General features: G+C 40.3%; 1 protein-coding gene across 2 annotated transcripts in view; it reads left to right on the plus strand.

Moving 5' to 3' along the window:
- LPXN (leupaxin) overlaps nucleotides 1-13,985 on the plus strand; it is a 40,671-nt gene that overhangs the window by 20,531 nt on the left and 6,155 nt on the right. For both annotated transcript variants that reach the window (XM_028111389.2, XM_028111390.2), the window contains 3 exons: nucleotides 1,080-1,247; nucleotides 2,171-2,344; nucleotides 2,436-2,517. In XM_028111389.2, coding sequence (XP_027967190.1) covers nucleotides 1,080-1,247; nucleotides 2,171-2,344; nucleotides 2,436-2,517 — 424 coding nt within the window. The remainder of the gene's footprint in view (nucleotides 1-1,079; nucleotides 1,248-2,170; nucleotides 2,345-2,435; nucleotides 2,518-13,985) is intronic.

The following is a 13,985-nucleotide window of genomic DNA, read 5'->3' on the forward strand; positions in this document are numbered from 1 at the left end:
TTTTCCTTTGAATGAATTATAATGACTATTTTGGGGGTTTTGCTTAAATAAATCCAGTCCATCAGTTAGTCTTATCTGACAGTTTCTCATCGCCTTCTCCCCTAACACTGGATCAAGTCATTATTTCTGGTTTGAACTGTTAACAATAATCTCCTTCCAAACTAGTGTCTTTTATTCCACTCTTGCTTGCCTACACTTAACTCCTCACTCAGCTACCACAGGGATCTTGTGGATCAGATTCTTTCGCTCTCATGCTTAAACTCCTCCAGAGGCTCCATCACCCTTGGAATAAAACCTGAGTTTACCATGAGGGCGCCACATGATCTTTGCCTCTCTCTCCATTGTCTTCTCCTGCCACGCTTACTCTCACTCCCTCTGTTCCAACCCCCCCCCCCCCGACCTTTCTGACTTTCTCCTGACGTACCAAACTGTTCTCTTCCTCTGGGCCTCCCTTCCCTCTGGAATGCTTTTCCCATTAATTCAATATTTCTGAGCCCCTAAGTACACCATGGAATAATCTGTCCCACCCTCTGGCACTTCTATCTTGATATATAACTTATGTCTTATCTCTACCTGACATCACATCATACATTTATTTAATCCGTTTATTGTCTATCACCCAGAGAAAATAAACTCCATGAGGGCAGACTCCTCAGTCACCATGTATATTGCTCTACACCAAGAGCCTGGAGCTGTGACTGGCACAAACTAGGTACTCAATAAACATTGCAGAACAAATGGGCAAAAAGAAGATATGATTAGTTGTTGACCTGTGGTCATTGTAGGAGTGAGGAAAGGTATCATCTTCATACACTCAATTTCCCATGGTCAGAAAAGATTTACAAATGGAGGAAGATTACTCGTGTTTCACCTGGCCCAAGGAATTTAGGATAAAAGGGAGATGGAAGCATTTTTATTGGTGTTACAATGTTGGACTCTTCCAGTGCCTTGGCCAGAGGTTAGGTACAGAACAAAGCATCAGTCAGTAGAGGTGAGCTTGTGGAGTCATGTAGAAGATGCCAACGAGGGCAAATATTCATGAGACTGATTCTTTTTCACGGTTCTTTCCCTGGTGCCAGGTTGCAGTGAAAGCAGATGCCAGCAAGAAACACACAGCAAATAAGCAAGATCCCAAGGCCTCCCTGGACTCAATGCTGGGGGGTTTGGAGCAGGATCTGCAGGACCTTGGAGTTGCCACAGTGCCCAAGGGCCACTGTGCTTCCTGTCAGAAACCGATTGCAGGAAAGGTGCGGTGGGCCGAGATGTTGGTCCTGCCGCCATGTATGACTGCGTGTATGTCTGTCTCTGTCCCACCAAGGATTACTCTGTCACCTTCTATCCTAAGACATTTTCATAATAGTTAATAATTACTCATCCCTTACAGTGCTCCAGGCACTGAGCTGAGCACTTTGCCAAGTATTCTCTCTTAATGGTCACATCAGCCCTTCAAGGGAGACTCTACTATTGTTCTTTTGTAAAGACAAGGGAACCAAGGGCTCCAGGATGTTAACTGACATGTCCAAGTCTAGAAAGAGGTAGAGGGAAGATTTGAACTGGGAGAGCCTGACTCCCAGGTGTGACTCTTAACTGCCTTTCTGTACTTCTGGTCCTGGGAGGGACTTTCCCACTGTCCACTCTGTCCCAACATTCTCAGTCAAGTTGATTGATGGTAACTTTCACCTGACTCAGCTCTGAATCATGGCCACAGACTCCTGCTCTGCATCATCCTTCACCAAAACCACAATAAAGGGCTCTGAGATCTGACTCAGTGTGGGGCAGGAGATGAGGTGTTCAGACCAGAGGAATAAAAACTCTCATTTGGCCTTTTCCTCTTCCAGGAATTCCTCCAGGCCAGACTGTAGTTATCCCTGTCTATCGCTACTGTGCTCAATTCTGATTCCCCCACCTCCAGGGCAGTGTCGTGGTAACGAACACTTACAGACTTTTATCAGCATGATTAGTCAGGAAACTGGGCTCCCTTTTACTATCCATAAAGCACGGACACCAGACCGCATAGGTGGGACCTGGGTCTAGGCCTCTGTGTTGTGTAACTCTGTGGGGGCGCTGTTTGCGTGGAATACTGTGTAAAAAGTTCTGTCCAGAATTGTGCGACTTGTAGGCCCTCCAGGACCTAGCTGCCATCGCCTGCCATGCTTTATTTCCTCCCCAGGTGATCCATGCTCTAGGGCAAGCGTGGCATCCAGAGCACTTTGTCTGCACTCACTGCAAGGAGGAGATCGGCTCCCATCCCTTCTTTGAGCGGAGTGGCTTGGCCTACTGCCCCAAGGACTACCACCATCTCTTTTCCCCACGCTGCGCTTACTGTGCTGCTCCTATCCTGGATGTAAGTCGTCCCCCTTCCCCTGCTTCTGCACTGGGGCCCTGGTTTATAGCTCTGGGACTCTCTAATATGGCTCCGTGTGTTCCTTTTCCAGAAAGTGCTGACGGCAATGAACCAAACCTGGCACCCAGAGCACTTCTTCTGCTCTCACTGTGGAGAGGTGTTTGGTGCAGAAGGTACGCCTGGATAGTTGCAAGAAGACCAGTAGAGCTTGTCCATGGTTTGCCGCGGTAGTCCTGGCTCCTGCCGCTAGCGTCCAAGTGCCCATTTCACTACTAGATGCCATCCCTCCTTACCTTTCCCCGGTATTTACAAATTTTGTTTAAACTGGTTTCTTAAATCAAAGAAATGCGAATGCATAGTTCAAAAGCGGAAATATGTCAACCATAATAGTGAAAAGCATCAGTGCCTTGCTTTTCCTTTCTCTACCCCTAAATCCAGTTACCCTCTCCAAATTTTTTCAGCTTTTTCTTCTATGACTTACTTGTGTATTTTAAGGAATATACTTAAATTATTATAGGTTTCCTTTTTTTTCCTTCTAATTTTAATCATTTGTATTAACTTTCTACCAGGGAAGATGAGGATTTACTCCCCGACCTTATCCCAACATACTTCCTCTCCCCCCCCCATTCTCAGTATATAATCAGGTCATAATTATAGGTCAGACCAGTATTCAGTGTGCACAGATTGACAACTATGAAAATATTGTTCATTGTTGAGCCTTGTAGCAAACCTATGGTTACAACAGAGCACAGATTTTAAGAGTTTAGACTACATGGTTCAAATCTGGGCTGCGGTATTTATTAGCTATATGATATCATTCAAGTCATTTAACCCCTTCGTACCTTGCTTTCCTCATTGATGAAATGCGCCTAGTCATAATTCCTACCCTGTAATCTTAGCTTACAGGGTAATTATGAGGATTTAAGATACAATGGCCATATAGTGTTTAGAATGGTGCCTGGCACATGGAGACTCAGTAAAAATTCGTATTACTATCATGGTATCCTTCTCATATAAATTTTTTCCTGAAGTTAATATTTAGATTTCTTTTTCACTAGCTTAATTTTCATTGTACCTAGCTGTAATTTATGTGACAGAACTGGGAGATCATTCTCAAAATGGTCAGCCACCTCTAGTAGTAGGTCAGTTCCACTTGTTTTGTCTTGGAGAAGTCTGTCCAGGAGACTTCCATCCTCCTGCCCAGCCTGAAATGGCTTCTCCTCAGGCCTGCTGTGAAGCATTTATTCTGGGCCATTCTCTTGGGAATTCCTTTTACTGCTTGACTTCTTTTTTTCCTTGGATCCTGTTTTCTGGATCCCCTTTTAATACACGTTACTACCTGTATTTTGGTGGAGCAGCTCCTAGGAAAGAATGAATAGGAGGTAAAATTTTTGAGACCTTGAAATACCTGAAAATTTTGTAATTCCGTTGTCTACTTTAAGTTGCCTGGGCATAGAATTCTAGGCGAAATTATTTTCCTCTATAACTCCGAAGACGTTGCCGCTGTCTTCCAGCTTCTGTGGTTGAGAGGTTTTTAAGATTTTGTTCTTATTCCTGATCTTTTTTGTGTGATCTGTTTTTCTCTTTTTGCAAGTTTTTTTTTCCTTCTTTTTTCTGAATTACCTTGATTTTTTTTTCCTGACTTCTTTTTATGTTTGTTTGGAACAAGTCTGACTCACGCGTGGAACCAGAAAGCTTCTTTATTTTGTTTGTTTGTTTCCTGTCCTTTTTGAATTAACTCAGTGGGGAAACTATTCACCTCTTTCCTAAGTAAAAACTTGGGCAGTCCCATCTGCCATCTTTTCTGATGACTCTTATTAAACAGTTCTAAATAGAAAATCAATTTCAGACACAAAACACAAAACTAAGTCCTTGGGTAATTCCATCTGTGTAATAGCTAAAGCATCCAACTTATTTAAAGTGACCGCTACTTTAAAAAAAAAATAAACAAGTAAAAAATAAAGTGACTGCTACTCTCCCCTGGTCAGGCCTTTCAGCTGCTGGAGACCAGCAAAGGGCATTATGGCCCTTCATCCGTCCTTTCCTGCCTTTAGCATCCACCACCCCCACCCCTGTTGCTAATCTTGATATCTGACCCCTTCAGGGCTGAAATAGGAGGGGAGGATAATGAGCCTGGAGGGCAGGTAAGTCCTAACTTGCCTAGTGCCATCATAAATTTGCTTCATGCTCTCTGGACCTGGCAGATGTTTAACTAACTTTTTTTTTTTCTCAGATGCTTTTGTGGATTCAGTACAGGTCCAACTTCAAACTCTTGATTACTCTTCACTTGTCTTAGCTAGCTGTTTTCTGCTTGGCCCATTTTAGGACCCATTCCACACAGATTAGTTTTGTGGGTTTTCATTGTTCCCTCCTGGTGATCTCTTAGAAATGATTACAGTGGTCCCAGATGTCTCTTTCACACTTTCCTATATGGACCGTGGGAAACTGGCACCTTTTTCTTATACTCAGTGAGATTGTAGTCAGTTAACAGCTATGTCTCTCTACTCAACCAGACTCATTCATGGACTTTTTCCAGGAGTGAGTCAGATACCATTAACTATATCCCACTGATGGCTCGGGACATATATCCAGCTCCTGAGTGGCTCTCTCGAAGTCCCTCTCTTGACTTGAGGTTAGCTGGAACCATGCCATACCTCATCCCTCTTGGTTGTGCGATGGTGGTAGAGCACCCATAGCTTTCTCCAAAGAAACCCCTCTTTCAATTTCCCTTCCTATCTACCTGTTTTATATCCTCACAGTGCGTGAGGAGTTCAAGAATCATGTGAACAGTCCATGGCTATCTACTTTGAGGGATGTCTTGAAGTTCATTTTGCAGTTTGACATTGTTACATCTCATGCCTTACACCTTGTTATACTGGTCTTGGCCAAATGCTGCTGATCTTTGGTTGCCCATTTCCTACTTAAGAATGAGACACAAGAATGTTAATTGGAAACTCTGTGGGTATAAGCAGAATTTGTCGACTGATGGACTCAACTGTGTGGTACTCAGTGCTCTGGCCATTTTGCTGGGAGACCCCTGACTATTAGTATGTTCGGTCTTTTAGTGCCTGAGACTCTCTGGTTTGATATTTTCAGAATTAATCACTACTCTTCAGACTTTCAGCCAACCCATTTCCAGCCTTGAAGACTATTTTGTACATTCACTTTCTGAGCCCCTCTGATGCTCTGGAGAACCCCAGCTTGAGTTGTCTTAGCCCCTCTCCTCTGGAGAAATGTGGGCTTCAGTTTTCCTGTTTGCCAAGCTAGTTGCCACTGTTATACCTACTTAAAATTTTGGAAAATTTTATTGATATCTCATCTATGGCATCTCCTCTCCTTTTCTCTTATTCCTTGTGGGTGTTTCTATATTAAATAATTCTTTAACTATTGTGTTGGTGGTATTTCAAGAGGGAGTGAAAATAATCCTATGTATCCTGCCCTTCACCAGCACAGAGACCCACCTAAATGTCAGGTGTGTTATTATGTATATTCCTAAAATATTATTCATTTAATCCCCAACGCCGTCTTATTAGGGTATTTTTATCCCACATTTTACCTAGTTATAGATGGAAACACTGAGCCTCAGGGAGGTAACATAATTTTCTTAAAGTTATACAGCCAGAAAGTCAAAGAGTAGGAACTGAAGCTCAGGTCCCATTTCTGTAAGTTCTGTGTTGTTTCTATATCACCACAACTGCTCCCTGACAGAGACTCAATTCTTCTTCTGCTGTTGAATCCCTTTACTTTCTTGGCAGCACCATGGTCCACTTTATTTGACAATAGAGCCAGATACAGTGGCATTGACATAATCTACTAACAAAGTGCTTTGTAGTAATTTGCTTGTTCACTGAAGCTTGTTCAATGCTTTTCACAAATCATTAGATATTTCATTTCTCGATTGTGCTTTAGTTAAGCAGGATTTTTTTTATTGAGATTTAATCTAAATCACATTAAAGTGTGTCATGGTAAATTTATATTGTACTGGTAGCCATAGAAGTGTGAGAGTTAGTTGAGTAGAACAGTCAGCAAGTGAATACTGCCCACAGACTATTATGATGTGGAAGTTGCCTGAGAGCAGAGCAATAGAATACAGGCATATTTCAAGAAGAGATATAAGTTAGATACAAAAGAAAAGTATCCCATCCATAGGATGACCAGCAAGCACCACAAAGGTAGCTAATACTCATTGTTCTTGACCTCGGCCCCCTCTAAACAGACAAGTCTTTTATGACTTTACGTCCTCATCAGGCCACACTTAAAACATTTATTGAGACACCTGACAAAAGAAGGCCATTTGTTCATCAGAAGCTCCTCCTAGATTATGTTTTTGTTTTTGTCCTTTGCTTTCTGTAAGTGGGTCTCCTGCCATATGATTGGTCCATTAGTTGGGTGGCATCCGGCCTCACCCTAAGTTACATAGTCTCACATGGAGTTTCTGTAATGAGAGCTTAACCACTGAGCCTTCTGGGAAATTAAATTCATCTGCATTTTTGTTTCAGTTCAGAAAATTCCTCCTTAAGGCTCAAGTTTCTAAGCATTTCAGGCCTTGGCATCCTCCCGTAGGGACCAGGTCCTCAGTGCCTGTCTTTCTTTTGAAATTGTTCATTATCCCGGCCATGCAGGTGCTCCCTAATTTCCCCTGTGGCTAGGAGCCTCACCAGAGTATAAACACCTCTCTCTCTCTCTGTGGCACTTTTAATTGTTAGTGTTTCTTATCCGTTCTCCAGAGGTAATTGGCCCCAGAGAGAGCCTCCAGGAAAGTAACTGCTGAAACTTTCTCAGTTTATTGGATCACTAAATGCAGGGGCATCACAGCAAGTTTGGCTGATTGCTTTTGATTCCTCTCCTGAGACTCACCCTAGTTGAAACAGAGGCTGTTCCTTCCCTGCTGTGTCATTCTGGAGATCAGCTACCCTGCAAATGCCTAGATGAGGGTCATTCCTAGGTCAGTTGGCATGTCTTAACAATTTTCTCAAGTAACACCTACTTATAGGCAAGTTCAGTTTTATGTCACCTGCTTATACATGCAAATTCTTGGGCCCCATCCCAGACCTACTGAATCAGAAACTCTGGGGGTGGGACCAAGCAATCTGCATATTGACAAGCTCTCCAGGTGCTGGATGCACGCTGAAGTGTGAGAAATACCTTGCCACATAAAAGCAAGGAGGATGGTTGTGGATGCTGGTTTGTTTTTCTTAAATGGAAGGCCTTCCTGCATTCAGTTGTCACTTGATCAGACTCTAGACATTCTTTGATAAAGTGAAAAAAGTATAGTGAGTTCTTCTGTGTCTAGGGGCTTTAGAAGAACACAGGACAGCTTATAGAATTATTAGTTTAGTTTCTTAGATCTGTAGGCCTCAGAAGTCTGTTCATTTGTCTGCGCTTCAAAGACAGCCTAGTTGAACAAAGCAAGGGATGTCAAAAAGTGACCAGAGAGAACAGAAAAACTGTAGTTGCATGATTTGGGTCCCAACCCCTGGCTGCTCCCATTGCCTTTTTGGATCTGGCTGCTACTATCAAAATGGGTCCTAGAAATAATGTTTCTTGGGTAGGCTGCTTTTCAATCCACTGTGCACACTTTGCTTACATGCTCTTTTAGTGGGGGTACAGGTAGAGCTCTCATATTTACAAAGCTTTTGGGCTGTGATATTTGGGCTTAGCTGATGCTATCAGTCCCCACAGAGAGGTCACCACCAGGATGCATTTAAATTAGGGGCATGACATTGAAGTTAGGCTTTGAAGTTAGGCCTAGATTTGAACATCAGGTACCCTACTGACTAGTTTGTTATTTGTAATTTCTCTGAGCCTCCCTTTTTTTCATTTGTAAGATGGGAGCATTGCTGTGAAGAATTTAATTTCAATTTAGTACCGCAGGTAGAGCCTTCAGTTGGAACAGGTACAAAGCAAGTGCTGCATAAATGGGATTGCTGATAGTCATCTTCACTTTACACAGGCTCTCCTGATAGATGCTAAGGAGAGTTCCTTACAGAAGAGTTCACCTATTTACACATATTCTAGTTAGTCCTGGAGAGATTCTAAGCTACAACATACTTCTGGAGCCGATGGTCTCAGTTGTGCAGTTGTAATATTGTTGACATGTCTGCTCATTCAGTAAATATTTATTGAGCAACTACTCTCTATGTGTCAGGTACTGTTCTAGGTACTAGGGACACAGTGACAAAAGACAAAGCTCCCGCCCTCATGGTGCATATATTCTAGTGAGAAAGACAGATAATCATCAAAACTAGCCGACTAATTAACTAACTTACTCTATGCTTATAATTCACTTATAACTTACTCTACATGTTAGGAGAGGGAGTGATAGATAGGGTGCTGTTTGAGATAGGGTGGTTGGGTCTGCTGTTCTCTTAAGCAGATCCCTCAGTGATGTGAAGGACCAAACCATCTGGGAATCTTGGAGAAGTGATTTTCAAAGCAGAGGGCACATATTACTTAAATAGGTGCTTGAAGATGAATTGATTTATTATATTTTTCTTTCTAAAATGTAAAGATGATAAAAAAAACTTGCTGAAATCTTCACTTAACAACCTATTACCCTTGTTAACCTAATGCAACATAAAAAAATTTCCCTAATAATGTTTTCCTACATTTGTTAATATTTATGTATACCTTAGTTAGGTGTACCTAAAAGTCCTTTTTATCCTTAAGCATTTCCTCATGTGGCTTTGTAATTTTATAATAATAACCTTAATAATATCAATTATTCCATTAGGGCTTTCTGTAAACAAATTATAAAAAAATATGTGCTTAAAGATGTTCCTTGAAGCTTTATTTATAGTTCCAAATATTGTAAACAAATATGTTCATAATCATATATTTAGATTACTTTTTGTGATAGTGAATATCTTTAAACATAACATTTTCTTTCAGTTATTTGTATAGATTAATTCTCAGGAGAAAGATATCTATATACTTATTTAAATTCTTGATACACATTACCAAATGATTTTCCAAAAGAATACTAACATTTAACTTTATCACCGGGAATATATAAATCGTGAATCACTCCATGTATTTTCCAGTATTAGGTAGTCTTATTTAACACTGTTTTTACTACTTAGCTAAAATTAGAAATTAAACTTACTAATTAGCAAAAATTGGAACTTTACTTTTTTCTTTTCAGTTTCATTGTTTACTCACGTTGAACATATTACTACTAAAAGTATTTCATCTGACGTTATTCGTCTCTTTATGAGGCTGACTTATTTTATTTTATTTATTTTTAAAGATTTTATTTATTTATTTGTAAGAGAGAGTGAGCTAGAGAGAGCACAAGCCAGGGGGAGAGGCAGAGGGAGAAGCAGACTCCCTGCTGAGCAGGGAGCCTGATGTGGGGGCTCGATCCCAGGACCCTGGAATCATGACCTGATCTGAAGGCAGACGCCTAACCAACTGAGCCATCTAGGCACCCTGGGACAACTTATTTTAAAAAAGTAATCACCTTGGGTTTCTCATCCTTCTTTATCCGGGCATAGGATGTGTAAGACTCAAGCCAGGGGTTTTCTAACGTGAGCCCAGCTGTGAAAATATCCAGTATTAAAGTATTTAAGAGAAAGCCCTTACACATTAACAAACTGATTAATTTTTTTTATTATGGAAATTGCTTCCTGCCTGGCTTCACCAAGTATCTGTGTTTTACCAAACTAATTTCCTCTAACCTCCACCCACCTTTCTACCCATTTTTCTTGCTGGAATATTTAAAAACAAATAATAGAAATCTTATGTCACCATTAAAAACTTCAACCTGCATCATCTTTAACTGATTATCAGCACTTTTTTTTAACGTAACTACCTTCACAACTAATGAAATTATTAATTACTCATTATCATAAAAAAACCCACATCTAAACTTCTGAAATTTCTAAAACACATAATTTACTTGGTTTGTTTGAATCTGTTGGGTCCAGGCAAAGCATATGCCTTGCATTTGACTGTTTTATCTCTCAAAATTTAAAAATCCTGTAAGGATCCTCTCTTCCCCATTTTTTAAATACCATTAATTTGTTAAGAAACTGGAACCTGTGTCCTGTAAAATGTTCCATATTCTTGATTTGACTGGCTGCTTCCTCATGATATTGTTTAACTTATTTGCTTTATCAGCCCACCCCCTATTTTTCTGAGATATAATTGACAAATATTTTCTTTGGTTTGTCCCTTGTCTTGGCTTTGCTTATGGTGCTTTTGGTCATGCACAAGTCATTCATATATATTTTTTCCATTTTGTTTATTTATTTATTTTATTAAATTTTATTTTATTATGTTAATCACCATACATTCCATCATTAGTTTTTGACGTAGTGTTCCAAGATGCATTCTTTGCATATAACACCCAGTGCTCCATGCAGTACATGCCCTCCTTAATACCCATCACCAGGCTAACGCATCCCCCACCCCCCTCCCCTCTAGAACCCTCAGTTTGTTTCTGAGTCCAGAGTCTCTCATGGTTCATTTCCCCCCTTCATTTTTACCTTCCTATTATCTTTTATTTTTTTAAACATATAATGTATTATTTGTTTCAGAAGTACAGGTCTGTGATTCAACAGTCTTGCACAATTCACAGCGCCCACCACAGCACATACCCTCCCTATTGTCTATCACCCAGCCACCCCATCCCTCCCACCCCCCACCACTCCAGCAACCCTCAGTTTGTTTCCTGAGATTAAGAATTCCTCATATCAGTGAGATCATATGATACATATCTTTCTCTGATTGACTTATTTTGCTAAGCATAATACCCTCTAGTTCCATCCACATCATTGCAAATGGCAAGATTTTGTTCTTTTTTGATGGCTGCATAATATTCCATTGTGTGTATATATATATATACCACATCTTCTTTATCCATTCATCTGTTGATGGACATCTTGGCTCTATCCATAGTTTGGCTATTGTGGACATTGCTGCTATAAACATTGGGGTGCATGTACCCCTAGGGATCACTACATCTTTATCTTTGGGGTAAATACCCAGTAGTGCAATTGCTGGGTCATACAATAGCTCTATTTTCAACTTTTTGAGGAACCTCCATACTGTTTTCCAGAGTGGCTACCCAGCTTGCATTCCTACCAACAGTGTAGGAGGGGTCCCCTTTCTCCGCATCCTTGCCAACATCTGTCATTTCCTGACTTGTTAATTTTAGCCATTCTGATTGATATGAGGTGGTATCTCACTGAGGTTTTGATTTGGATTTCCCTGATGCCGAGCGATGTTGAGCACTTTTTCACGTGCCTGTTGGCCATTTGGATGTCTTCTTTGGAAAAATGTCTGTTCATGTCTTCTGCCCATTTCTTGATTGGATCATTTGTTCTTTGGGGGTTGAGTTGGATAAGTTCTTTATAGATTTTGGATACCAGCCCTTTATCTGATATGTCATTTGCAAATATCTTCTCCCATTCTGTCGGTTGTCTTTGGTTTTGTGGACTGTTTCTTTTGCTGTGCAAAAGCTTTTTATCTTGATGAAGTCACAATAGTTCATTTTTTGCCCTTGCTTCCCTTGCCTTTGGCGATGTTTCTAGGAAGAACTTGCTGTGGCTGAGGTTGAAGCAGTTGCTGCCTGTGTTCTCCTTTAGGATTTTGATGGACTCTTGTCTCACATTTAGGTCTTTCATCCGTTTTGAGTCTATTTTTTTGTCTGGTGTAAGGAAATGGTCCAGTTTCATTCTTCTGCATGTGGCTGTCCAGTTTTCCCAACACCATTTGTTGAAGAGACTGTCTTTTTTCCATTGGACAGTCTTTCCTGCTTTGTCAAAGATTAGTTGACCATAGAGTTGAGGGTCCATTTCTGGGCTCTCTATTCTGTTCCATTGATCTATGTGTCTGTTTCGGTGCCAGTACCATACTTGATGATGACAGCTTTGTAATAGAGCTTGAAGCCCGGAATTGTGATGCCGCCAGCTTTGCTTTTCTTTTTCAACATTCCTCTGGCTATTCGGGGTCTTTTCTGGTTCCATACAAATTTTAGGATTATTTGTTCCATTTCTTCGAAAAACATGGATGATATTTTGATAGGGATTGCACTAAATGTGTAGATTGCTCTAGGTAGCATTGACATCTTCACAATATTTGTTCTTCCAGTCCATGAGCATGGAACATTTTTCCATTTCTTTGTGTCTTCCTCAGTTTCGTTCATGACTATTTTATAGTTTTCTGAATACAGTTTCTTTGCCTCTTTGGTTAAATTTATTCCTAGGTATCTTATGGTTTTGGGTGCAATTGTAAATGGGATCGACTCCTTAATTTCTCTTTCTTCTGTTTTGTTGTTGGTGTATAGGAATGCCACTGATTTCTGTGCATTGGTTTTATATCCTGCCACTTACTGAATTTCTGTATGAGTTCTAGCAGTTTTGGGGTGGAGTCTTTTGGGTTTTCCACATACAGTATCATATCATCTGCAAAGAGTGAGAGTTTGACTTCCTCTTTGCCGATTCGGATGCCTTTTATTTCTTTTTGGTGTCTGATTGCTGTGGCTAGGACTTCTAATACTATGTTGAATAGCAGTGGTGATAGTGGACATCCCTGCCGTGTTCCTGACCTTAGGGGGAAAGCTCTCTGTTTTTCCCCATTGAGAATGATATTCACTGTGGGTTTTTCATAGATGGCTTTTATAATATTGAGGTATGTACCCTCTATCCCTATACTCTGAAGAGTTTTGATCAAGAGAGGATGCTGTACTTTGTCAAATGCTTTTTCTGCATCTATTGAGAGGATCATATGATTCTTGTTCTTTCTTTTATTAATTTATTGTTATCATATTGATGGATTTGCGGATGTTGAACTAACCTTGCAGCCCAGGGATAAATCCCACTTGGTCATGGTGAATAATCCTTTTAATGTACTGTTGGATCCTATTGGCTAGTATTTTGGTGAGAATTTTTGCATCCATGTTCATCGGGGATATTGGTCTGTAATTCTTTTTGATGGGGTCTTTGTCTGATTTTGGGATCAAGGTAATGGTGGCCTCATAAAATGAGTTTGGAAGTTTTCCTTCCATTTCTATTTTTTGGAACAGTTTCAGAAGAATAGATATTAATTCTTCTTGGAAATGTTTGCTGGAATTCCCCTGGGAAGCCATCTGACCCTGGACTCTTATTTGTTGGGAGATTTTTGATGACTGCTTCAATTCCTTAGTGGTTATAGGTCTGTTCAGGTTTTCTGTTTCTTCCTGGTTCAGTTTTGGTAGTTGATACATCTCTAGGAATGCATCCATTTCTTCCAGATTATCTAATTTGCTGGCATATAGTTGCTCAAAATATGTTCTTATAATTGTTTGTATTTCTTTGGTGTTGGTTCTGATCTCTCCTCTTTCATTCATGATTTTATTTATTTGGGTCATTTCTCTTTTCTTTTTGATAACTCTGGCCAGGGGTTTATCAGTCTTATTAATTCTTTCAAAGAACAAGCTCCTAGTTTCTTTGATCTGTTCTACTGTTCTTTTGGTTTCTATTTCATTGATCTCCGCTCTGATCTTTATTATTTCTCTTCTCCTGCTGGGTTTGGGCTTTATTTGCTCTTCTTTCTCCAGCTCCTTTAGGTGTAGGGTTAGGTTGTGTATTTGAGACCTTTCTTGTTTCTTGAGAAAGGTTTGTATTGCTATATACTTTCATCTTAGGACTGCCTTTGC

The sequence above is a fragment of the Eumetopias jubatus genome, unplaced genomic scaffold (assembly GCF_037043125.1).
Source record: "Eumetopias jubatus isolate StellerSeaLion01/CBP00866 unplaced genomic scaffold, mEumJub1_p1.0 scaffold_13, whole genome shotgun sequence".
Classification (NCBI taxonomy): domain Eukaryota; kingdom Metazoa; phylum Chordata; class Mammalia; order Carnivora; family Otariidae; genus Eumetopias; species Eumetopias jubatus.